The sequence below is a fragment of the Lactuca saligna genome, chromosome 2, assembly GCF_052625555.1.
Source record: "Lactuca saligna cultivar CGN05327 chromosome 2, ASM5262555v1, whole genome shotgun sequence".
Taxonomy (NCBI): Eukaryota; Viridiplantae; Streptophyta; class Magnoliopsida; order Asterales; family Asteraceae; genus Lactuca; species Lactuca saligna.
The window spans coordinates 149,635,553-149,662,552 of record NC_136418.1 but is presented as its reverse complement, the minus strand read 5'-3'; the positions used below and the strand labels follow the sequence as shown (position 1 = coordinate 149,662,552).

Sequence of the window (27,000 nt, the reverse complement as noted above, 5' to 3'; positions counted from 1 at the left end):
TTGTGAAAGAAAAAATCTAGTTTTTGGTCTAGCAATCTCAAGGCCTAAAAAATGTCTAAAATTCCCCAAATCTTTTAATTTGAAACGAGCACTTAAAGCCTTTTTAACCAACTGTATTTCAGATGTTGAAGGCCCTGTGATAACTATGTCATCAACATAGACTAGCAAAACAACATATGATGAACCAACACCTTTAAAAAATAGAGAATAATCTGATTTTGATTGTGTGAAACCCAAAGTATTTAAAAAATTGGAAAATTTAGAATACAATTGTCTAGAAGCCTGCCTTAATCCATAAAGAGATTTTCGGAGTTTACATACCATTTGTTGATATCCTGAAGAAGAAAAATTGCCAGAATACCCTTGAGGTAATTGCATGTATGCCTCTTCTTCTAAATCTCCATTTAGAAAAGCATTGTTCACATCTAATTGGATAAGTGGCCAATTGTTTTTAGCAGCCAAGGCAAGAAGAAGTGTCACTATAACAAGCTTGGCTACAGGAGAATAAGTGTCTAAAAAAATCAACTCCTTCTTGTTGATTGAACCCTTTTGCAACAAGGCATGCTTTAAATCGTTCTACTGTTCCATCGTCTCTTCTTTTGATCTTATACACCCATCGACAACCTAATGGCTTTCTGTATTTTGGAAGAGGAACAACAACCCAAGTATTATTCAATTCCAAAGCTTGTAACTCATCATTCATAACATGTTTCCATTCAACATATTTGACAGCTTCATTATAGTTTTTGGGTTATTCTAGAGCAGATATAGAAATGGTGTAAGCTTTGTAGTTTTTACTAAGATTATCATAAGAAATAACCTCAGATAAAGGATATCTACAAGAGGATGAACTGGAATTTGTAGAACATGTATGAACTTTTGTGAGGTTACAATGATAATCCTGTAAATATGATGGTCTGGTCCTAACTCGTTGTGTTCTGTTAGGTTGTGCTTGTGGTAAATGTGAATCATTGGGTAAGGGTATATTTGGAATATTAGAAATTGGAATGGAATTAGGTGAAATAGGAATAGAAATGGGGTTTGGAACATGTTGTAAAATTTGAGATGAAGATTCATGATCTGAATCAAAAGCTTTTGGTAATACTACCATGGAAAAAGGATCGTCAACAAAGGCATGAGTTATATTTATGAATGGAAAAACAGTTTCATGAAATACAACATCTCTTGACATGAAAATTTCTCTTGTTGACAAGTCAAGCAACTTATATGCCTTCATGCCAGGTGGGTAACCTATGAAGACACAAGATTTTGCACGTGGTTCAAACTTGTTTTTGTGTGCTGTTAAAGTAGAAGCAAAGGTTAAGCAACTAAAATTACGAAGTAGATTATATTGTGGTTCTGCATTATAAAGTTTTTGATAAGGTGTAAGATATTGAAGCAATTTGGATGGAGTTCTATTGATCAGATATACAACAGTTAAGACACATTCTGACCAATATTCAATTGGTATATTCGACTGGAAATATAGTACCCTTGCAACATTTAGTACGGTTTGGTGAATATGTTTGCAAGCTGAAAATGAGTACTTATTGGAAGAAGTTTAATGGTTTGATCAATGATTTTGTCCCGAATGAAGTGACAATCAATCTCCACATGTTTAGTTCTCTCATAAAAGTGGGATTAGACGCTAACTCGATGGCAGATTCATTATCACAAAAGATGAGATTTGGTCTAGTTTGCTTTACACCAAAATCATTCAACAAGTGTCTTAACCACGTAAGTTCACAAGTGACAGCAACAATGGCTCTATATTCTGCTTCTGTGGATGATCTAGCTACCGTGTTTTGTTTCTTAGATCGCCAAGAAATAATAGAAACACCAGTATTAAAAACACAATATCCTGTGACAGATCTTCTGGTGGCTTTGCATCCTGCCCAATCAGCATCACTAAAGTCTCTTAATTGAAGAGAAGAAGTAGCCGAAAGTCCCATATCCCCAAGAAGATTTAAAGTACATTGTCTTTGTGAAAGAAAAATTCTAGTTTTTGATCTAGCAATCTCAAGACCTAAAAAATGTCTAAAATTCCCCAAATCTTTTTAATTTGAAACGAGCACTTAAAGCCCTTTTAACCAACTGTATTTCAGATGTTGAAGCTCCTGTGATAACTATGTCATCAACATAGACTAGCAAAACAACATATGATGAACCAACACCTTTAAAAAATAGAGAATAATCTAATTTTGATTGTGTGAAACCCAAAGTATTTAAAAAATTGGAAAATTTAGAATACAATTATCTAGAAGCCTGCCATAATCCATAAAGAGATTTTTTGGAGTTTACATACCATTTGTTGATGTCCAGAAGAAGAAAAATTACCAGAATACCCTTGAGGTAATTGCATGTACACCTCTTCTTCTAAATCTCCATTTAGAAAAGCATTGTTCACATCTAATTGGATAAGTGGCCAATTTTTTTTAGCAGCCAAGGCAAGAAGAAGTGTCACTATAACAAGCTTGGCTACAGCCAAGGTAATAACGGTGTTTATTTATTTATTTATCATTTCAGCTAGTTAAGTAGGTTGTTTACATCATCGTTAACAAAATAATTATGCTGATATCATGTTAAACAATAACGTATGATGTTATTTTGTATTTAAAATTAATAATAGTGCATTGTTATTATCGGATAAAAGATAAAGTGTGTTACTATTATGAAAAAATAAAGCACATTGCTATTATGGATAATAATAATATATATATATTTCAATTACAGATAAAAAATGATAATATGTTTCTGTTATTGATAAAACAATATAAGTACAATTCTTATATCCGTAAAAAGTAAATAGTTTGTTACATCATTGTTAAAACAATTAATTATGGTGCTATTATGTTTAAAAAAATAAGTATAATGTTACTTTGTACGTAAAAAAAAGTAATACTGCATTGCGATTATCGGATAAAAAATAAAGTTGATTGCTATTATGAAAAAATAAAGTGCATTTCTATTATGGATAATAATAATATATATATTGCTATTACTGATAAAAAATGATAATACATTGCTATTGTTGATATATAAAAATATAAGTACAATCCCTATATCGGTAAAAAGTAAAATACATTCTTATTATCAAATAAAACTAATGTATGTTTCTGATGGGTTTTGGTCATAAGACATCCTATGTGCTCATAGAAACCCTAATGCTTGGATCTAGGTTTCTCTATTGTACATGCTTTGAATCCAAGACTATAAACCCTAATTCTAGCATATGGAAATCAATATTAACATATAATTAGGTTTAAGATATTACCTTGATTGTTATGTAGCAATAACAATCCCAAATCTCCTTGATTTGACTTTGGAATGCTTAGAGTCACAAGTGTCACTCCTCTAATGGCTTACAAACACTAAGAGCAAATGGAGAAGGTATAAAGAGAGAGGAGAGAGGTTAGAATTCGTCCTTAGGACTTCTTGGGAAGGGATACACGAATTCATGAGCCTTAGGGCCTTTATATAGGCGTAGAGATAGGGTTTCAGTCATTATCCTTATCTAGTTGCTTATCCACAAAGCAACCCATAAGATAATCCTTGAATCCTTATCATAGTCAAATTCTAAGGCCTTATCACCTAAAATTCGTCCAACCTAATAATAAGATAATCCTTACCTTATTTTGTAACTATCACATAATTACAAATCAGCCCCTCTAGTTTAATTAATTACATTTGATCACAAAATTAATTCCTAATTAATTATTGACCAATATTAATTAAACAAATATGATTTCTCCTTTAATATATTATTTTTATAACATATTAATAAATCATATTATCCTCTCTCTCTATATATTTCTCCAATCAAGTTGCTTTGGTGAAGGCAACCCAAAAGGACCATGCACCATCGGGTCATGTACATACCAAAATAGTTATGGACTTAGACACTAATCCAACAGTTTCTATAATGCATAGGAATTATTAATATATAGTTTGTGTTACCAATTATATATGCTTGTTTTAACATTTTTAAGGCATAAGAGTTACAAAATCAAATTGAAATCGAACAAATTGAAACACGATGAGGTACAAGATCAAATTGCAAGAGGAAGTGAAATTGAATGAAAAACATGAATGGATGTTTTGGTAACCCTCCCGAGAGGCCACCAAACTCGTTCTAGTTATCTATCTTTGTTGTTTTAGACAATTAATGAACTTATGCTTAGTGTATTTGTGGTGTAGACATTTGTTAGAACTTATATTGTATTGGAAAATGTTTGATTTATATTTATTATCATTTTGGTTTTGGGTACTTAATTTGATTCTTTTGAAGTTTGATCAAATAAAATATAAAATTTATTTTATTTTTGTTTTTTGTAACTACATTTTTACTGACTAAAAACTTTAATTATTTTTGACGGTAACATCCAAATGTAACATATATTGGTAAATCATATATTGGTAAATACATCTGTTTGAAGTATGTGATTGTCTATGGAAACAGTTAAAAACCGTAATCCATCTGTATTCTATTGTAAAGGTGACGTAAATTTTGTCCAAAATGTGTTTGGTAATTACCTACAAAATTTCATGTTGTTATAATGTTAGAGGTCATGATTCAAGTCTCATTAAGATATATAGATGGTTTTAAAAAAGTAGGTTAGTTTGCCGGTTTAAAAAAAATCCGACAACGCGTAATGAAAAATGTGTATCATAGTACAAGCTGTGGGTAAATATTTGTGATAGATCCTTTTAACTACAAAATTTCATGTTGTTATAATGTTAAAAGAACCCGTATGAAATATTTACTCATAATTAAATATGAAAATTTATGTTGCTATTTTGTTAAAAGGATCTATCACAAATATTTACCCACAGCTTGTACTATGATACACATTTTTCATTACGCGTTGTCGGATTTTTTTTAAACCGGCAAACTAACCTACTTTTTTAAAACCATCTATATATCTTAATGAGACTTGAATCATGACCTCTAATTTGAAAGTGTCTCTCCTTACTGCTATGTCAAAGGCCCAATGATTGTTGGAATTTTTTTGGTAAGAGTTTCTAATATCTTACCGACATAATTGATTTTCGAAATTTAATCATAAATCTAATAACACTAGTGGAAAAATGATTTTAATAACATACAAATTATGACGTTCATTAACATTATGACATACCAAAAAGATGGGCGTAAACAGTATGCAATTGTTATCAAATATTTATGATTTTCAATGGACATAATTGACCATCATAAAATTATGTCATCCCTTGTAAAATACGAAGAGATGCTCGTTCTAGTGAAAAGGATACAAGCCAACTCTTTTTGATTTTATTCTTTTAATAACCGATATTTTTATATTTATGTATATATATCGTGTTAATCACCAAAAGATGTTTAATTGGCCTAGCGATATCATAGTGTAGAAGAGGTGTTCCTCCCCCGAAGGGTTGAGGTTCAAGTTTAGTCGTGGACAAAAGTTATATTGGTTAGTTGTTCAAAAAAAAAAAACTGTGTTAATCGTTACAACACACAAACTTTAAAAGACAATTGAATTAGGGTTCCATTTCCCTTTCTCGTTCCCAGTTCTGTCCCCCTTCTCCACCACCTACATCGGTCACGACCACCATCGCTGGCGGTGAAGTTTTCACCGCTTGCTACTCCAATGCTCCGACGTCACCATGTGTGATTGATGACCGATTTAACGTATTCAAGTAAATAATCCAGTTCAATACTAATAAACAAACCATAAAATATAATTAATTGAAATACAAACAAAAGCAACTTCAAATCCACCCCAATCCCAATCATTGTTTGAGTTGAACACCCCGATCCCAATCATTGAGTTGAGATGGTCAAACTTTCAAGATTTGCATGCTTTTACAACTACGGGAAATAATAGGGAAACTATTTTCTGAAAAGAAAATAAAAAAGGGTCGACAATAGTTAAAATAATCTGAACCAACATTTATTAAAATTATAAAATAATAAAGGAATTGGTTTTACCAACTCTTGGTTTCCACTATGGTTGGCCAAGTCCACATCGGCAACGGATGCTCAAGTCTCAGCATTCACCAACCCTACCAACAAGACTACACCGGCACCACCCCTCCACCTTCCGATACGCCATGCCCAGTCCACTCCCTATATATTCCCATCCACCCTTTTCTTCCATTTCAAATACATTTCAACCTACCATTAATCACACTCTATTTCATACTCCAACACCAGAGATTCCCCACAATGGCCGCCACCGGAGAAACTCAGCCTGCAAAACACCAAGAAGTTGGCCACAAGAGTCTCCTTCAAAGCGATGCACTCTACCAATACATTCTTGAAACCAGTGTTTACCCGAGAGAGCCAGAATCCATGAAAGAGCTACGTGAGGTCACTGCTAAACATCCTTGGTAAGTCATATAATTAAGTGCATGCATTTCATAATGTTACAACATATATAATCATAGCCCTAAAAGCATATCTGATTCCTTTAACTTGTAATATAAATGCAGGAACCTCATGACTACGTCTGCTGATGAAGGACAGTTCTTGAACTTACTTCTCAAGCTCATAAATGCTAAGAACACAATGGAGATTGGTGTTTACACCGGTTATTCTCTTCTTTCTACTGCCCTTGCTCTACCAGAAGATGGAAAGATATTGGCCTTGGACATAAACCGTGAAAATTACGAAATCGGCCTTCCGATCATTGAGAAAGCAGGTGTTGCTCACAAGATTGACTTTAGAGAAGGCCCTGCGCTTCCTCTTCTTGACCAGATGGTAGGAGATGTAAAATTCCATGGATCATTCGATTTTATTTTCGTGGATGCGGATAAAGACAACTATCTTAATTACCACAAAAGGTTAATCGATCTTGTTAAAATTGGGGGAGTGATTGGCTACGATAACACCCTTTGGAATGGGTCTTTGGTGGCACCCGCAGATGCCCCACTTCGGAAGTATGTTAGATATTACAGTGACTTCGTGTTAGAGCTCAACAAAGCCCTCGCTGCTGATCCAAGAGTAGAGATCTGTCAGCTTCCAGTGGGTGACGGAATCACTCTATGTCGCCGAATAAGCTAATCACACATCAACATCACAGATCATCCGAAATATTAAATATACTTTTTAATTATGTTTCATAACGTCAAAACTTGTAAATGAATCATATGGTTTACTGATTTACTTGCTTATTGTAATGCGACAATTTGCATTGTTGTTTTTAACTGCATATATAATCATGTTTTCAGAAAACCATTTTAATTGCATAATCTAAATGCTACTGGATATTTCTATGTCATATTCAGTATATGTTATGCATCTGTAGACAACAAAAGTTCATCACGTAAAAGCTATTTTATTTTTTACTTTTAAATGGAGTTAGCGGGCCTTTAAACATGATGAAAATTTCTAGATTTTTTTATTAAAAAAAAAGTAATGATTTTATTTTATCAATTTAAACACTCCTTGCACTTTTGACATACTTACAAACATGATAAATTAAAAGCTAGTATTTTTTACACATATGGCTGCAACATCTTTGATTCCGACTAACCTCGGGGGGATTGAGGTTAATCTGATTGCTATGAACCAGACTTAAGGCTGCAATTGATAGACTGGTTCACGTTGTGTGGCTGATGAAGATAGGACAAATGTATGATACAAGAGGAAGGAAAGTGTTACTCGAGAATCAATGTTGGGTCCTCTAGGAGGATCATCAGGACATGTTCCTTTAAGTTCTAAAATTCACTTGATTTATATTAAAATTTTCCATTTTAGTTGAATCCAATGACAAATGAATGGTGTGTGGTAGGATTGGAAAGACATTTGACATGTTTATTGCAAAAAAGATTTCAAGGATATGCGAACAATTCGGTTTTGTTCGTTAGACTGGGGTGCATGACTTGGATAAAGAATTTTTTGACACATCATTTGGGTTTCACAAATTGTTTGCATTTATTCCTCTATTTTCTAGGATCATAAGTGAGTGGAAAACAAAACCTAATGAGGTGAGGATGTCATATCTGATGCATACAGTGGAATCGACAAGCATTCATAGTGGTTCCTATGCTAATGTTGTCAAAGGAGTAAATGGTAATGATAATGAGAAGGTTTAAGAGGGATTGAGTGTTGTGGTTGATCCAAACATTAACTAATTCTGGCGGAAACATGCAAAGGTGACATATATCAGTAAGGACATTTGTTCGTAGTCCGTGATTGTCCGTCGGAAAGAGTTAAAAACTGAAATCCATCTGCATTCCTATTAACTTGTATGAAAGAGAAACGAAACGAAAGAGAGAGAGAGAGAAACAATACTTTTCTCATTAGATCAATACTAATTACAAAGATGATTATATACAAACTTAAAATACGTCCTTAATGCTAACATACTAATTTAGTTACTAATTACTTCTAACTAACAACAATTAACAAACTATACTGTAATATTACATTAATACCCCTAATATCCCCCCTCAAGATGACCGTGAAAAAATTGTTTTCATGGCCATCTTGGACATTAAAGGCAATAGTTTAGCACGTGGCAACGGTTTGGTGAATATGTTTGCAAGCTGAAAATGAGTACTTATTGGAAGAAGTTTAATGGTTTGATCAATGATTTTGTCCCGAATGAAGTGACAATCAATCTCCACATGTTTAGTTCTCTCATAAAAGTGGGATTAGACGCTAACTGGATGGCAGATTCATTATCACAAAAGATGAGATTTGGTCTAGTTTGCTTTACACCAAAATCATTCAACAAGTGTCTTAACCACGTAAGTTCACAAGTGACAGCAACAATGGCTCTATATTCTGCTTCTGTGGATGATCTAGCTACCGTGTTTTGTTTCTTAGATCGCCAAGAAATAATAGAAACACCAATATTAAAAACACAATATCCTGTGACAGATCTTTTGGTGGCTTTGCATCCTGCTCAATCAGCATCACTAAAGTCTTTTAATTGAAGAGAAGAAGTAGCTGAAGGAAACAACCCTTGTCCTAGATTAGACTTTAAGTATCTAAGAAGATGTGTTGCAGCATGCATATGATGCATGAGTTATGGGTTTATTGAGATATTGATTCAAACGATGAACAACATAAGTGATATCGGGCCTTATGATGGTCAAATATAGCAAACGACCGATAAGTCTTCTGTATTGGAACTCATCTTGTAAAAAATCTCCTCCAAAACTTGATAATTTGTAAGTTGGATCCATTAATTGGCTTTGCTGCTAAAAGTCCCATATCCCCAAGAAGCTTTAAAGTATATTGTCTTTGTGAAAGAAAAAATCTAGTTTTTGGTCTAGCAATCTCAAGGCCTAAAAAATGTCTAAAATTCCCCAAATCTTTTAATTTGAAACGAGCACTTAAAGCCTTTTTAACCAACTGTATTTCAGATGTTGAAGGTCCTGTGATAACTATGTCATCAACATAGACTAGCAAAACAACATATGATGAACCAACACCTTTAAAAAATAGAGAATAATCTGATTTTGATTGTGTGAAACCCAAAGTATTTAAAAAATTGGAAAATTTAGAATACAATTGTCTAGAAGCCTGCCTTAATCCATAAAGAGATTTTCGGAGTTTACATACCATTTGTTGATATCCTGAAGAAGAAAAATTGCCAGAATACCCTTGAGGTAATTGCATGTATACCTCTTCTTCTAAATCTCCATTTAGAAAAGCATTGTTCACATCTAATTGGATAAGTGGCCAATTGTTTTTAGCAGCCAAGGCAAGAAGAAGTGTCACTATAACAAGCTTGGCTACAGGAGAATAAGTGTCTAAAAAAATCAACTCCTTCTTGTTGATTGAACCCTTTTGCAACAAGGCATGCATTAAATCGTTCTACTGTTCCATCGTCTCTTCTTTTGATCTTATACACCCATCGACAACCTAATGGCTTTCTGTATTTTGGAAGAGGAACAACAACCCAAGTATTATTCAATTCCAAAGCTTGTAACTCATCATTCATAACATGTTTCCATTCAACATATTTGACAGCTTCATTATAGTTTTTGGGTTATTCTAGAGCAGATATAGAAATGGTGTAAGCTTTGTAGTTTTTACTAAGATTATCATAAGAAATAACCTCAGATAAAGGATATCTACAAGAGGATGAACTGGAATTTGTAGAACATGTATGAACTTTTGTGAGGTTACAATGATAATCCTGTAAATATGATGGTCTGGTCCTAACTCGTTGTGTTCTGTTAGGTTGTGCTTGTGGTAAATGTGAATCATTGGGTAAGGGTATATTTGGAATATTAGAAATTGGAATGGAATTAGGTGAAATAGGAATAGAAATGGGGTTTGGAACATGTTGTAAAATTTGAGATGAAGATTCATGATCTGAATCAAAAGCTTTTGGTAATACTACCATGGAAAAAGGATCGTCAACAAAGGGATGAGTTATATTTATGAATGGAAAAACAGTTTCATGAAATACAACATCTCTTGACATGAAAATTTCTCTTGTTGACAAATCAAGCAACTTATATGCCTTCATGCCAGGTGGGTAACCTATGAAGACACAAGATTTTGCACGTGGTTCAAACTTGTTTTTGTGTGCTGTTAAAGTAGAAGAAAAGGTTAAGCAACTAAAATTACGAAGTAGATTATACTGTGGTTCTGCATTATAAAGTTTTTGATAAGGTGTAAGATATTGAAGCAATTTGGATGGAGTTCTATTGATCAGATATACAACAGTTAAGACACATTCTGACCAATATTCAATTGGTATATTCGACTGGAAATATAGTACCCTTGCAACATTTAGTACGGTTTGGTGAATATGTTTGCAAGCTGAAAATGAGTACTTATTGGAAGAAGTTTAATGGTTTGATCAATGATTTTGTCTCGAATGAAGTGACAATCAATCTCCACATGTTTAGTTCTCTCATAAAAGTGGGATTAGACGCTAACTGGATGGCAGATTCATTATCACAAAAGATGAGATTTGGTCTAGTTTGCTTTACACCAAAATCATTCAACAAGTGTCTTAACCACGTAAGTTCACAAGTGACAGCAACAATGGCTCTATATTCTGCTTCTGTGGATGATCTAGCTACCGTGTTTTGTTTCTTAGATCGCCAAGAAATAATAGAAACACCAATATTAAAAACACAATATCCTGTGACAGATCTTCTGGTGGCTTTGCATCCTGCCCAATCAGCATCACTAAAGTCTCTTAATTGAAGAGAAGAAGTAGCCGAAAGTCCCATATCCCCAAGAAGATTTAAAGTACATTGTCTTTGTGAAAGAAAAATTCCAGTTTTTGATCTAGCAATCTCAAGACCTAAAAAATGTCTAAAATTCCCCAAATCTTTTTAATTTGAAACGAGCACTTAAAGCCCTTTTAACCAACTGTATTTCAGATGTTGAAGCTCTTGTGATAACTATGTCATCAACATAGACTAGCAAAACAACATATGATGAACCAACACCTTTAAAAAATAGAGAATAATCTGATTTTGATTGTGTGAAACCCAAAGTATTTAAAAAATTGGAAAATTTAGAATACAATTGTCTAGAAGCCTGCCATAATCCATAAAGAGATTTTTTGGAGTTTACATACCATTTGTTGATGTCCAGAAGAAGAAAAATTACCAGAATACCCTTGAGGTAATTGCATGTACACCTCTTCTTCTAAATCTCCATTTAGAAAAGCATTGTTCACATCTAATTGGATAAGTGGCCAATTTTTTTTAGCAGCCAAGGCAAGAAGAAGTGTCACTATAACAAGCTTGGCTACAGCCAAGGTAATAACGGTGTTTATTTATTTATTTATCATTTCAGCTAGTTAAGTAGGTTGTTTACATCATCGTTAAAAAAATAATTATGCTGCTATCATGTTAAACAATAACGTATGATGTTATTTTGTATTTAAAATTAATAATAGTGCATTGTTATTATCGGATAAAAGATAAAGTGTGTTACTATTATGAAAAAATAAAGCACATTGCTATTATGGATAATAATAATATATATATATTTCAATTACAGATAAAAAATGATAATATGTTTCTGTTATTGATAAAACAATATAAGTACAATTCTTATATCCGTAAAAAGTAAATAGTTTGTTACATCATTGTTAAAACAATTAATTATGGTGCTATTATGTTTAAAAAAATAAGTATAATGTTACTTTGTACGTAAAAAAAAGTAATACTGCATTGCGATTATCGGATAAAAAATAAAGTTGATTGCTATTATGAAAAAATAAAGTGCATTTCTATTATGGATAATAATAATATATATATTGCTATTACTGATAAAAAATGATAATACATAGCTATTGTTGATATATAAAAATATAAGTACAATCCCTATATCGGTAAAAAGTAAAATACATTCTTATTATCAAATAAAACTAATGTATGTTTCTGATGGGTTTTGGTCATAAGACATCCTATGTGCTCATAGAAACCCTAATGCTTGGATCTAGGAGAATGAACTGGAATTTGTAGAACATGTATGAACTTTTGTGAGGTTACAATGATAATCCTGTAAATATGATGGTCTGGTCCTAACTCGTTGTGTTCTGTTAGGTTGTGCTTGTGGTAAATGTGAATCATTGGGTAAGGGTATATTTAGAATATTAGAAATTGGAATGGAATTAGGTGAAATAGGAATAGAAATGGGGTTTGGAACATGTTGTAAAATTTGAGATGAAGATTCATGATCTGAATCAAAAGCTTTTGGTAAGACTACCATGGAAAAAGGATCGTCAACAAAGGGATGAGTTATATTTATGAATGGAAAAACAGTTTCATGAAATACAACATCTCTTGACAAGAAAATTTCTCTTGTTGACAAGTCAAGCAACTTATATGCCTTCATGCCAGGTGGGTAACCTATGAAGACACAAGATTTTGCACGTGGTTCAAACTTGTTTTTGTGTGCTGTTAAAGTAGAAGCAAAGGCTAAGCAAGTAAAAGTACGAAGTAGATTATACTGTGGTTCTGCATTATAAAGTTTTTGATAAGGTGTAAGATATTGAAGCAACTTGGAAGGAGTTCTATTGATCAGATATACAACAGTTAAGACACATTCTGACCAATATTCAATTGGTATATTCGACTGGAAATATAGTGGCCTTGCAACATTCAGTACGTGTTGGTGTTTTCGTTCTACAATAGAGTTCTGTTGTGGCCTCTCAACACATTAAAACTGATGTATTATGCCTTTAGCTTGGAACAATTCAGTGAAAAGCAATTCATTGTTAGATCTGAAAATTTTGACATTAGCTTTGAATTGTGTGGCTATCATGCGTGAACTGTGCACTCTTAGTAAAACGATCAACGACCACCCAAATCATGCGTGACCATTCTTCGTCCTAGGCAGTTTAGTCACAAAATCCATGGTGATGTCTTCCCATTTACCCATGGGTACAGGTAAAGGTTCTGAACTACCATACGGTTTCTGATGTTGTGCCTTAACTCTTGCACAAGTTACACACTCGGCCACATACTTTGCAACATCGAGCTTCATCGTCAGCCACCAGTAGTAGGGTTTTAGATCGTTATACATTTTAGTGCTGCCGGGATGAATCGAGTACATGGTCTTGTAGGCTTCTTCCACCAGAAGATCTCTTACTCTTCCTGTCTTATGTACATATATCCTATATTGAATACCTTCAATCATTAACTGCTTGTACCGAACACTAATGTTTTGCCTAAACGTTCTTCCTTTCGGTCATTTTTCTTTGAAGCTTCTTCTTAAGCTTTGTTGATACTTTCAACAATAGTCGAGACAACTTCTATTATTAACGATCTTGTCCTTTTTCTTTCAAGGTTAACTTTTCGACTCAGAGCATCTACTACAACATTTGCTTTACCAGGGTGGGAAAGTATCTCACAGTTGTAGTCCTTGATTAACTCTAGCCAGTGTCATTGTCTCATGTTGAATTCCTTCTAATTAAAGAGATACTAGAGACTCTTATGATTAGTGAAAAGTTTGCACTTTGTGCCATAAAGGTAATGTCTCTATATCTTTATGGAAAATACTACCACTGCCAACTCCAGATCATGAGTGGGGTAGTTCTTATCATGCTCTTTCAATTGTCGAGATACGTATGCTATCACATTTTCTATTTGAGTTAGAACACAACCCAACCCGATTCCTGACACTTTGCTCTATAATGCGAAGTCTTCAACTCCATCGGGTAGAGAAAGAATCGATGCTTCATATATCTTCTTCTTTAGCTTCTCACTCCATGTATATGTAGCTCCTTTGTGGGTAAAAGCTGTCAATGGAGCAGCTATCGAAGAAAAGCCTTGGATAAATCTTCGGTAATATCCGGCTAATCCCAGAAAGCTTCGGATCTCCACAGGATTTTTTGGTCATTCCTGCTTCATCACAACTTCGATCTTTGCTGGGTCAACCATTATCCCTTCTTGGTTAACCACATGACCCAATAATTGGACTTCTCGGATCAAAAAATTGCATTAAGAGAACCTTACATATAGCTTCTCCCTCTTCAACACTTTCAACACTTCTCGTAGATGCTTGCCATGCTCCTCCTAGCTTTTTGAGTAAATCAGAATGTCATCTATGAACATGATTATGGATTTATCAAGGAATGGCTTACAAACCCTGTTTATCAAATCCATGAACACTGCTGGAGCATTGGTTAGTCTAAATGATATAACCAAGAACTCGTAGTGTCCATATCTTGTTCTGAATGTAGTCTTCTTTATATCATGCTCTCTCACCTTTAGTTGATGATATCCCGACCTAAGATAGATCTTTGAGAAATAGCTCGAACCTTGCAGCTGATCGAATAGGTCATCAATCCTTGGTAATGGATACTTGTTGTTCACAGTTGCCTTGCTCAGCTCTCGGTAGTCTATACACATTCTCATGCTTCCGTCCTTCTTTTTCACGAATAACACTGGAGCTCTCCAGGGTGATGAACTAGGTCGAATGAAACCGTTGGCTAATAACTCCTGAAGTTGCGTCATAAGTTCATTCATCTCCATCGGTGCTAATCGGTACGGTGCTTTTGCTATTGGTATAGTTCCTGGTAACATGTCTATTCGGAACTCTACTTGTCTATCAGGTGGTAATCTTGGAAGATCTTCGAGAAAGACTTCTGGATAATCCCACACTACTGACATACTTTGCTTTTCCTTATTTTCCTTCTTAGCATCGATCACGAATGCCAAGTATGGTGTGAATCCTTTAGACAAACATTTTCTGGCCTTCATTAGGGAAATGATTCTAGAGGTTACTCTGCGTTTGTCCCCGTACACCATAAATGATTGTTTTCTGGGTGGGTTTACTCTTACTATATTCTTCTTGCAAAGTATCTCGGCATCGTTGGCGCTAAGCCAATCCATCCCCACAATGATGTTGAAACCCTTCAACTCTATGGGTAATAGTTCTTCGTGGAATTCATTTCCATTTAAGTCGATGACGATGTTCTTAATATGATCACTAATAGGTACGAACTTGCCACTGACAACTTCTACAACTAGGGCATTATCAAGTTTTTCTAGAGGCAATGCTAGTTTCCCACCAAATTTATGCGATACAAAGAAGTAGTTCACTTCCAAATCAAATAGTATATTGGCAGGTAATCCATTTACAAGAAAGGTACCTGAAGTGACATCTGCTGCCTTCTTCGCAGCTTCTAGCGTCATCTGGAAGGCTCTCACCTTCATCTTTGATGGAACGTTGGGTCTTTTACGCCTCTTTTTCTTCGGGCAGTCCCTCGAGATGTGCTTTTCCTTGTTGCACCCATAACATACCTTCTTATTGAATGTGCACTCGTTGGTATAGTGTTCGGGCTTTCCACACTTAAGCCCAGATACCACATGGAAGCATCAAAGGATCCTAGCAAGAATTTTATATTTACTTTGGACCATTCCCCAACGAAAAGGGCAACATCCACGTAGAACAAGTGTGAGACTGTTTGGTCACAATTTGGTATCTTAATCCCGAAGAATAGAACTTTCTCACATGCCGAAGTCATGGCCACATTTAGACCTCCCATTGCAATAATGAATAGATAGGGTGAGAGCGGGTCAACTTGTCTTACACCTCTTCCCATGGAGAACTCGTCAGTAGCCAAACCGTTGACAAGAACGGATACCCTAGCCGAGTTTAAGCACCCCTTTATCCATCCCCTCCACTTCATCCCATACCCTATTTGTTCAAGAGTGGAACCAAGATATTCCTAATTAATAGAATCAAATACTTTGTCAAAGTTAAACTTGAACAATAGGATATTTTCTTGATTTTCTTTGCCCAAGAGCATAACTCATTGATGACAAGTGGCCCGTTAAGTATATTTCACCCTTCAATGAATGCCGACTGAACTTCCCCAATGTTATAGCCGATAACTCCTTTACGCTGAGAGGCTAGTAGTTTGGATATTATCTTGTATACGCATCGAATGAGACTAATCGGCCGGTAATCACCAAGCTTGAGGGGGTCTTTTACCTTTGGTACAAGGGTAATGAAAGAGGAGTTACAACCATAATCAAGTTTTCCGCCCAAGCAACACATTTTATCTTGTCAATAGTGAATGTCGTCTCTAAGTTTGTGCTAGTAATCGAGTCGAAATGCCTGAATTTTTGGCTGATAAGTTTAGGTCTGCTAGGCCATTTTTCGTGAAACTCAGGCTTAAAGAACTTGTACACTTCCATCTTAAGTGCATTAGCATCCGTACTCCAAGAATCGTTAATGATCAAGCCATATATGTTATTCCTTTGTTTTTTTGTTATTAACATATCCATGGAAAAATTTTGTGTTTTCGTCCCCATCCACCACCCACTTTACTCTCGACTTCTGTTTTAGGTCAAGGGAAGCCATCTTTTCCAATTCAACTATTTTTTTTTAAAACTAGCTCTTCGATCTTCTAGTTCATAATCACTAAGGGGCCGAGCTTCAGCTGGCAGATCCAACTCATGGACCCTAGATTTTGCATTCATCAGCTCTTGTGATTCCTTTGGGAATTCATTAGCCTCCAGGACCTGATTTCCTTTTTAAGATACCTTAGTTTGCAGCAAGATATCTATCCGGGGTCCTGTATCCCTTGAAATTTTCCCATGCCCAGGGCCGGTTCAGACGATGGGCAACCCGAGCAACAGCCCAGGGCCCACGTCTCAGGGGGCCCAAAATTTATGGGCTATGTACTGTATATATAAAAAAACAATTATTACCTAAATGATTTTTAGGATGTATAGTTGGTTCAAACTCAAATTAGCTCAAAAGATAAACAATTTGACTTACTTGTTATTGCTAATTGAACACGTCTATACCGAAGAATAAATGATACTTTTTTAATCTTTATTATATTTGTATTTGAGAGGCCTTTTTTTCTTTTCGTCCCAGGCCCCATATACGTTTGGACTGACCCCGCCCATGCCATACTTACCACCAAATCACATCCATCTCTCCTCATCCACGAGTTAAAGAATCGGAAAGGGGCCTTCCCAAAGTCGGGTGCATGGGATTGTAAAATTACTGGACAGTGATCAGAGAATACCCATGGGACTGCAACCACAGAAACTGAAGGGAAAGGATTAATCTGGTGATGACTTACAAGGTATCTATTGAGCTTACTTAATTTAACTTCAGATTGGCAGAAGTAAGTAAAACAATGGCCACCCATTCTGAGATCACATAGACTAGCTTCCCCAATAAATTGATTAAAATTGAATGATGAAGAAGGGCAGAATTGGGAATTGTAACATTTATCCGGTCTTCTAATAGTGTTAAAATCTCCAAACATGATCCATATCCCTTCCTTACTCCTTTTGATGTTCAACAATTCATCCCATAATCTTCTCTTATCAGCCGGGGTTTGCGGCCCATATACATTAGCAAAAATCAAGTCCCCATCGATGCCTATCCAACACCCAAAAGTAATTAGATAGCATCTGATTCGAAAGTGACATACATTGGTAAAAATATATGTCGGTAATTTTTTGGAAACAGTTAATACTGAAATCCATTGGTTTCTGTCGAAAATATCACATAAATGTTTATGTTGAAATTGCTTACTCATGGAATTTTCTATCGGTAAGTTGTTAAAGGACCTATCAGATATATTTATATATGTTAGAATTCTGACGGTGATAAACATTTTCAACACATTATTTGGCCATCGAAATTCCACCATTTTCTTTGTAGTGTATAGTTTGTTCTAAAAATCTAAATATTTGAAGCAAATAACTAAATCCTAACTATTCCATTAAACAATTCAGATTAATATGATGATTGACAATCCCCAAGTATAATTAAGTGAAATACAAACAAAAACAACTTCATCCCACTTCAATCATTGCTTGAGTTGAGATGGTCAAACTTTGAGTTTTGCTTGCTTTTGTCAATTAAGGGAAATAATAGGGAACTATTTCCCTTAAAAATGAAATAAAAAAAAGGTGGGTAGTAGTTCAAAATAATCTGAATCAAAATTAAAAAAAAATGACCACTAAAGTCTTTTATATAAGAAAAAGGTCTTCAATGCATCTACGCATGGACCAAATATATTATGCGGAAACTACTTGTATATTAAAAAAGTCATTTTCCTATAAACAGTGACATCAATATGGTATTCATAACTAAAGTATTGTCTATATGGTACTTATATTACTTATATTAGTAAAAAGTTAAAAAATAAATACTAAAAATATGAATTCAAACTAAATTTGTATTATTAACTAGTACTTTAAAAGACGTTTGAGGAAAAAATAGGTTGCATAATTAGAGTATCTATTATACTTCTACTTCGTTTTTAATCTACGTCATCGCCACATTAATCACTCTCTTCATGTTATTCATCTATCTTTTAATGCACAATGAAAAAGACTTTGATGCACCATCTCCAAGAGAAAAAAGAAAATGGCGTAGGGGAAAAAAGATGAACGGCAATATTTATATAACCATTCAGCTAAACTGGTATATAATTATTTTATTACAAAAAATAAAATTAAAATAAAACAAGTGGGTTTTACCAACTCTTGGTTTCCAAAATGGTTGGCGACATCCACATCAGCAACGAAAGCTCAAGTCTCACCAACCCCACCAACAAGACCTCAACCGCACCACTCCACCACCTTCCGATACTCCATGCCCACTCCCTATATAATCTCATACGCTCCATCTTCCATTTCAACTTCACTTCAACCCACCAATAAATAATAATCACTAACCATTTCATACTCACACACCGGAGATTCCTCATAATGGCAGTCACCGGAGAAACTCAGCCCGCAAAACACCAAGAAGTTGGCCACAAGAGTCTCCTTCAAAGCGATGCACTTTACCAATACATTCTTGAAACCAGCGTTTACCCGAGAGAGCCAGAATCCATGAAAGAGCTACGTGAGGTCACTGCTAAACATCCTTGGTAAGTCATATAATTAAGTGCATGCATTTCCTAATGCTACAACACATTATGAGTACGTAAGAGGATTACCATAAAAACATTGTGGGTGCTTTTCGTTGTCTAATCTGTTTTACTTGTACTACTAAATGCAGGAATCTTATGACGACATCTGCTGACGAAGGACAGTTTTTGAACTTACTTCTTAAGCTCATAAATGCTAAGAACACGATGGAGATCGGTGTTTACACTGGTTATTCCCTTCTTTCTACTGCGCTTGCTCTACCAGAAGATGGAAAGATATTGGCCTTGGACATAAACCGTGAAAATTACGAAATCGGCCTTCCGATCATTGAGAAAGCAGGTGTTGCTCACAAGATTGACTTTAGAGAAGGCCCTGCGCTTCCTCTTCTTGACCAGATGGTAGGAGATGTAAAATTCCATGGATCATTCGATTTTATTTTCGTGGATGCGGATAAAGACAACTATCTTAATTACCACAAAAGGTTAATCGATCTTGTTAAAATTGGGGGAGTGATTGGCTACGATAACACCCTTTGGAATGGGTCTTTGGTGGCACCCGCAGATGCCCCACTTCGGAAGTATGTTAGATATTACAGAGACTTCGTGTTAGAGCTCAACAAAGCCCTCGCTGCTGATCCAAGAGTAGAGATCTGTCAGCTTCCTGTGGGTGATGGAATCACTCTATGTCGCCGAATAAGCTAATCACATATAACGGATCAACCAAAATAAACTTGTAAATGATTCACATGTTTGATTGATTATTTCCTTTCTGTAATGCGACAATTTGCATTCATGTTTTAAATTGCGTAATCATAATGTTGTATATTTATATATATTACTAGGTGAAAACCCCTAGAACCCACGGGTGTTAATGGTAAATAAAATTGTAAATTTAATTATGTAATAAATAAAATATCATTAAATTAGAAGAATAATATTGTATTTTTTTATACGGATTTTATTTGTAGATATTTAGTTACACAAGAATTGTTAAGTATTTAACTACAAATGGAGAATTTTAAAACTTTTATTTTTTACTTTTTTTTCCTTATCTTTCATGTCGATTGTACGTTAGGTTAATAGAATTTTTGCTATTTTCGTATGTTTTTTCTTACGATATGTTTTCTATTTAGAATAAATTTGTAAAGTTTAAGTATTTAATTATAAATGTAAATCCACCTCTTTTATAAAATTAAATACTTTATATAATGCAAGATACGTTTAAGTAATGACAAGAAAAACATCACAATTGATTTCATTCAAAACAAAATAACGATGTCACTCATGAAATTAACATAAAAAAAACAATACGTAATTATAAAGTATTTACTTATTATCATGGATGAAATGTGCTATGCTATAAATAACTAAAATATGTTACAAAAAAGTTGGTTATAGATTGCGAAAAACTTCCTTATAAACAACATTGGAAGTTTTGTTTGTTAGTTTACCATTTTTATCTAAAATTAATAATTTCAATCCCTCTCGGCTTTGAACTCTAGATAACGCAACATACAATTGTCCATGTGAAAAAAACGGATCTTTGAGAAACAAACCAACCTTCGATAATGATTGTCCTTGACTCTTATTAATAGTCATTGCAAAACATACCGCCAAAGGAAACTGTCTTCTTGTGAATTTGAATGGAATTTTTTTTTCTGATGGAGTTAAAGACATTCTTGGAATAAAAGTTCGGTTTCCAATATTAGTTCCAGTTATTATACGCGCCTCGGTAACACGTTTGCCCAATGATATCACCTGTAGTCTTGTGCCATTACATAAGCCGTTTTTCTGATCAACATTTCTCAGTAACATTACTGGAACACCAATTTTTAAAACTAACTTATGATTTGGTAGACCGGATACTTTCAGACCATTTAATACATCAGGAGAGTATAAATTTGCATCAAACTGATTATGGACAAATTCGGACTCACATATGCTATCTGAACTTAAATATTCAACCTCATCTCCTGGAAACTTATTAAGCAAACAGTCGTTTATTTCTTGAACAACTTCATTCTTTGGAGCAAGTATCGCTCTTTCTTGGAAATAATTTGTAGTGCTATACTTCTCCAAAATTGAAGGATATACAAACTCAATTAATGAACCTATAGGATCATCTGCATCCTTAATGAGAATATCATCCGGAACATCAATAATTGTTTCGCCGTCGTTCGGACCACCGAGTTTGCCTTCTCCTATATCCAATAACCAACTTGCAAAATCTTTTATTTTTTCTATATTAGCTTGATCCTTTCCAACACTGAGTCTCATATTTTTTGTTAATCTATACACTTTGCAATGTTGCCATAAATATGAGGAACTCAAAGAAGCGTTAACAATGTTTTGTCTGCTGCCACCCGGAACTACATGTAGAATCTGTCTGAAATCTCCTCCAAAGACATTAACTTTCCCTCTAAAAGGAATATCTGAGATGCTAGAATTTTCACACCTTAACACATCTTTCAATGTTCGATCTAAAGCTTCAAATGCATGCTTATGGATCATAGGTGCTTCATCCCAAATTATCAAAGAGGTTTTTCTTATTAAGCTAGCCAAGTCACCATCTGGATTTATTTTACAAAAAGAATCTTCTGTAAGTTCAAATGGAAGTATAAATCGAGAGTGTGCTGTTCTACCACCGGGCAATAATAATGATGCAATACCGCTTGAAGCAACATTTAAAACAATGTTACCGTCAGATCTAATGGCTGCAGATATTGTCTTCCACAAAAAAGTTTTACCCGTTCCACCATAACCATAAACGAAGAAAACACCTCCTTTATTTTCTTTAACAACACTCATGATGTCAACGAAAATGTTACGTTTCTCATTTGTTAATGCAAGAAACATACGATCAAAGTCATTCTTTATAACGGGAATGTCGAAATCTAGTTCCTCAATGATAAGTCGATTATTCGAAGAAGAAACTGATTCAACATTTGGGTAAGGCATGTTTGTGAAATTTTTGAGAGTGGAGTTATTTCGAAGTAAGATTTGTTCTATTTCGAACAAAGTTAAATTCTTAACTTCATCTTCACTGAGTGATAAGTCTGCACCACAAATTTAAAATTAACTTAAAAAAATAAAATACAATATTTAATAATATGTATAATAATTATTTAATTGGTGTTGATATTTTAAAAATAATATTTTAAATAGAAATGAAGATAATAATTGAAATACCTGGAGACTTTAACCTTTGTCGTTGGTTATATAGAATTCCATCTGCCAAATATTCTCATGTATTTTCCCAAACGGCCTCTGGTTTAGACATACTATTACACATCAACAAAGTTGCAAATAAGAAGCGTAGATAAAAACCAGATCCAGAATGACTTGCTTCTTTAATTGCATCGATGTATTCCTTGTCATCATCTAATAGACCAAGTGCAAAACAAGCATCTCTAAAAGAAGCATATGTTTGACCGTTTACTGTGCGAATATCATCAAATGACATCGGTCCTTTAACTTTATTTAAAAGAATCCTTAAAAAATAAGCTTCGCCAAGTTTAGGTGAAACCGAATGAATTCTACCAATGGCTTTTCCTACTTTCTTTCTGCTCCAAAATCTACCATTTAACTTCCAAACAAACTTTGTAGGAAATTCAACATATGTAAGATCTCGTGCTTCACTATTAATTGCATTACACTCCATCCATGATGTGACCTTTGAAGCAGCAACAGAAGCTTTGTCCAGAACATCGTCGATATCATCGTCTTCGCCATACACGATCTGTTGTTGATTTGGAAGATGAAAAGGTAGTCTAACCACAGAAGGATACCTGCAGTGAACATCATATTTAAATAATGAATATGAAAAAGGTAGTCTAAACACAAAATGATACCTGCAATGAACATCATATTTAAATATTCTCCATGATGCTTCACATGTAGATAAATATCTACAATCGTAATATTCCGTTATTTCATCGACCGCATCATTATTTTCACATTCATTGCTTGTTGGTAGAACAACAACTGTAGCTCTATCTGGACCCTTGTTTATGTATTTAAACAGATACTTTATAGAAGATCCCTGATTGCACCATTCAACATTAATATGTGTCTGATATCTTTTTAATAGATATTTGTTGTATGGAACAACATTTCTATTATCCAACTTGACACCCAACTTTTCTACAAAATGACCATCGTCTCTTCTCCTATATAAAGGAAAACCATTCTGATCAACAGACGAATGATTACAGAATTGTTTTGGAAAGTTTTTAGAGCACTTATTATCCACCATGCATGGACAATTCATATTTTGAGCTCCACATGGACCATGAATCATGAACTCATTGACAAGTGAATATAATTCAGGCTCTTGAACTTTGTCTGGTATCTCGGCGGAAATTATTGGATCGATAAATTCAACAGTGGGTAACTTGTTGTCAGAATGCATAAACAAACAAATATGACTATGCGGCAAACCTCTCTTTTGAAATTCAATCGTATAAACATTTGCAAAATATTTGCAAAAAAAACAAAATATGATTAGACAATAAAAACTTAAATAGCATATACTATAATAAGAGTAATATTAAATACAATAATGAAAAAATATAATCTTAATTACATGCTTGAACTGTGCCGAAAATTTTCTTCTCTCTTAACTCTTTAATAAATGCATCGAGCTTTATCTTGAACAACCTACATAATATATCAGGCCTGTCTTCTGGTTGAAGTGAAGTATCCTTAAGAAACCTTTTAATCTCTGGCCATTTGGGATTACACGTGAAGGTTATGAAAAAATCTGGATATCCAAACCATTTACAAAGTGACATGGCATCCAAATAGTTTTGCAACATATATCGTGCACCACCAGTAAATGACGAAGGTAAAATCACACGTTGACCGACATTGGAGATATTAGTGGTTCCTTGAGCTTTCTGGTTATGTAAATTCTCGTAAGACTCGCATCTAAGAACATGTTGTTGCTTACGTATGTAATGTAATCTCTCTGTTTCTATCATAGTATAGGCATCTACCAGAAACTGTTGAAACAACCTTTTTGAATTAAGAATGAGCGAGAACGAATGATCTCTATCTTAAATTCTAAAAGCAAAATATTCTCTCATTGTACATTTCGCCCGCTTGCTGTTGGTTGTAAATGCCACACCTCTATGAAGAATGTCAACACTGTAACCATCATCCCCATATGAAAATAGCAGTGGATATTGTAGAGGAAGGTATGAAGGATGCAATTCACTGATACGCTGTAAAAATCCATATTTTGTTTGAACAACAATATCCCTATTTTCAATTGATTTACAACTGTCACCGATAATTAAGGCGGCAACCTCAGAAGCAGTCGGTAGGTTATATGTTCTTCCATCTCGCTGTCTTCTCCCGATAAGTCGTAATTTCATATCGACTTGAGGATTTTCTGAAAATTATCTCTTACCATTCTATAAGATTTAACCAACACATTATTTGAATCCAACATCACCTTAATATCTTCAATAATATCGGTGTCAATTGATGTTGATTGATCCTTTTCCTCACTAAAAAAAATAAATTTTTATATAATATTAGTACTTATTGTGTGTGTGTGTGTATATATATATATATATATATATATATATATATATATATATATATATAACTATAAAATAATAATAATAATTAATTATGAATAAGGAGTTAGAAAAAATACCGAAAGCATTTCTGTTTATTTGAAATTTCGTTCTCAGTATCATAAATGTATAACTTAGAGAATTTAGGTTCAAACTCTTTGGATGGTAAAAGGCTTCCAATACTATGATAATTTTGACCACCCACTCTAAAAATGTATGGAGCGTTTCCTCTATTGATTGAAGTATCAATTTTACCACCCATCGACGTAAAAGAAAACATTGAGTTGTAACGTCGAATGTTTTTCATAAAGTGTTTGCTTTTAGAATCCATATTTCGAAACATTGTTTCATAACTTAAGGGTGCTCTCTTTAATTCTGGAAGTTGAACTTTGCCGTAACCACAACATAATGAATAATCCGTGTTCCCTTTTTCTTTACCTCTAATGGATTCATTTCTCCATAACTTTGCATAACATGTTTGACATACAACATTTTGATCACCATGATCCAAATATTCTGTAAAAGAAAAGGCAAAAAAAAATATTTCGAAATTTTATAAGTATATACAACACACTATTTAAAATGTAAAAAAAATGAAAATGGATATTAATTTTTTTATTACCATTTGAGATACCAACCATAAGGTTTTCATTTATGAGTTGATGTATATTTTCTACATCGTCTCTCAAATCAATCAATGGGATAGGGGATAAATTTTTCGTCTTCCTTTTTGATTTATGACATCCTGGATTTAACTTGATTGATGATGAAGAACCAATTAATGTAGATGCATTTTTGGATGTCATATCATTTGAAAGTACATTGTACTGTCTTTTGTTTGCTACATTTGAAGTGGAATATTTATCGAACCTGATGTTATCTGACCAAAAAAAAAGTATATATATATATGCAGATTATATACAATATGGATAATAGTACATTATAAACAAAAATTATTACCATTTGTAGTGTTAGATAATGTGGTTCTAACATTTGTAATGTTAGATAACGGAGTTCTAACATCTGTAAAGGAAGGAGAGTATTGTACGTTTCTATTTTGGATTGCAGGTGAAGCAAATGAACTGACATTTTCGATTTGACCAACAATGTAGGTTGATTTATCTGCAAATAAAAAAAAAACTTTTAAAAAATTAAGACATATGTATAAAACAAAGTAATGACATGAAATCATCTAATATTACAGGTTTTGAAAAAAAAATTATTAGAGATCATTTATTGTATATAAATGTAAAATAAACTTAAAACATAGAATAAAAAATATTATTAGCGTAAAAAGTAATTATATTAGTTAAGAGATGCGCTATTGATGTACTTGTAATTTTGGTTCTTGAATTCATTTTGTTAGATCTTTTATTTTCAAAATATATTTTTCTTTGTCTTCTTTTCTCTCTGGCTTGCAACTGGTCCATGTTATTGTTGTTTTCTGTATAATAAATAATAGGATAGGAAATCAAATGTATAATTAGGTAAATAATAATATTGTATAATAATATTAAAGTAATAAACGTACCTTTGTAAGCATCGGTTACAAATTTCGAAGAAAATTGACTTGCATCGGCTGAAGAATTAGAGAATGTATCTATTTTTTTAGGTTAATAAATATTTATATTATTAAAAAAATTATGTCATTTAAAAATTAAGAAAATAATTATAATAAAATATATATATGAAAAACTTACCTTTATAAATCGAAGTATTAACATTTGTAGTTGTTGAAAATACATGTGCTGAGTTAGTACCCAAATTGATATTTTTTGTATTATCTAAATAAAAACTATTTAGTTTTCTAGTCTTTTTAGAAGGAAACAAATGCATCAGATGGCTGCAACAATTGAAAAATAAATAAAATTAGTATAGTCCTTAATATGCTTAAGAGATAAGAATTAAGTATTGACATAACATTTATCAACTAAATAAAATTAGTATATAAGTATGTATAAGAATTAAGGACACTGTCTTAAATGTAGTGAATTCCAAGTATGTGTCAGTATTTTTTTTCAAATTTTTTACATTTAAAAATAATATAAAATCAATATTTGATATTTGTTTATACTGTGTAATTGTGAGTATAA

General features: G+C 33.6%; 3 protein-coding genes across 3 annotated transcripts; 2 read left to right on the top strand and 1 right to left on the bottom strand.

Annotated features, from left to right (window-relative positions):
* Nucleotides 1-6,123: 6,123 nt before the first annotated feature.
* LOC145032040 (caffeoyl-CoA O-methyltransferase-like) lies at nucleotides 6,124-7,182 on the top strand. The gene is made up of 2 exons (XM_078980708.1): nucleotides 6,124-6,366; nucleotides 6,469-7,182. Exons 1-2 carry the CDS (start codon nucleotides 6,203-6,205, stop codon nucleotides 7,037-7,039), a joined length of 735 nt encoding a protein of 244 aa, XP_078836834.1. The 5' UTR covers nucleotides 6,124-6,202; the 3' UTR covers nucleotides 7,040-7,182.
* An 11,888-nt stretch (nucleotides 7,183-19,070) lies between these two features.
* On the top strand, nucleotides 19,071-20,257 carry LOC145032039 (caffeoyl-CoA O-methyltransferase-like). Its single transcript, XM_078980707.1, has 2 exons — nucleotides 19,071-19,322; nucleotides 19,454-20,257. The coding sequence occupies exons 1-2, from the start codon at nucleotides 19,159-19,161 to the stop codon at nucleotides 20,022-20,024; spliced, it is 735 nt and encodes a 244-aa protein (XP_078836833.1). The 5' UTR covers nucleotides 19,071-19,158; the 3' UTR covers nucleotides 20,025-20,257.
* Nucleotides 20,065-26,743, bottom strand: LOC145030239 (uncharacterized). The gene is made up of 12 exons (XM_078978641.1): nucleotides 26,608-26,743; nucleotides 26,439-26,507; nucleotides 25,868-26,029; nucleotides 25,530-25,787; nucleotides 24,988-25,423; nucleotides 24,736-24,835; nucleotides 24,415-24,547; nucleotides 23,918-24,315; nucleotides 23,174-23,364; nucleotides 22,611-23,110; nucleotides 21,081-22,378; nucleotides 20,065-20,091 (listed from the first exon to the last, which is right to left on the bottom strand). Exons 1-12 carry the CDS (start codon nucleotides 26,741-26,743, stop codon nucleotides 20,065-20,067), a joined length of 3,708 nt encoding a protein of 1,235 aa, XP_078834767.1.
* Between the last annotated feature and the right edge of the window lie 257 nt (nucleotides 26,744-27,000).

What these genes read in the sequence shown, in the direction of transcription:
- LOC145032040 (XM_078980708.1), top strand. Translation starts at nt 6,203, where the DNA reads ATGGCCGCCACCGGAGAAACTCAGCCTGCAAAACACCAAGAAGTTGGC. An exon ending in GTCACTGCTAAACATCCTTG is followed by an intron (nt 6,367 to 6,468) that starts GTAAGTCATATA and finishes ATATAAATGCAG; the next exon opens with GAACCTCATGACTACGTCTG.
- LOC145032039 (XM_078980707.1), top strand. Translation starts at nt 19,159, where the DNA reads ATGGCAGTCACCGGAGAAACTCAGCCCGCAAAACACCAAGAAGTTGGC. An exon ending in GTCACTGCTAAACATCCTTG is followed by an intron (nt 19,323 to 19,453) that starts GTAAGTCATATA and finishes TACTAAATGCAG; the next exon opens with GAATCTTATGACGACATCTG.
- LOC145030239 (XM_078978641.1), bottom strand. Translation starts at nt 26,743, where the DNA reads ATGCATTTGTTTCCTTCTAAAAAGACTAGAAAACTAAATAGTTTTTAT. An exon ending in TGGTTAAATCTTATAGAATG is followed by an intron (nt 24,548 to 24,735) that starts GTAAGAGATAAT and finishes GGATTTTTACAG; the next exon opens with CGTATCAGTGAATTGCATCC. An exon ending in ATTTGCAACTTTGTTGATGT is followed by an intron (nt 22,379 to 22,610) that starts GTAATAGTATGT and finishes TTTGTGGTGCAG; the next exon opens with ACTTATCACTCAGTGAAGAT.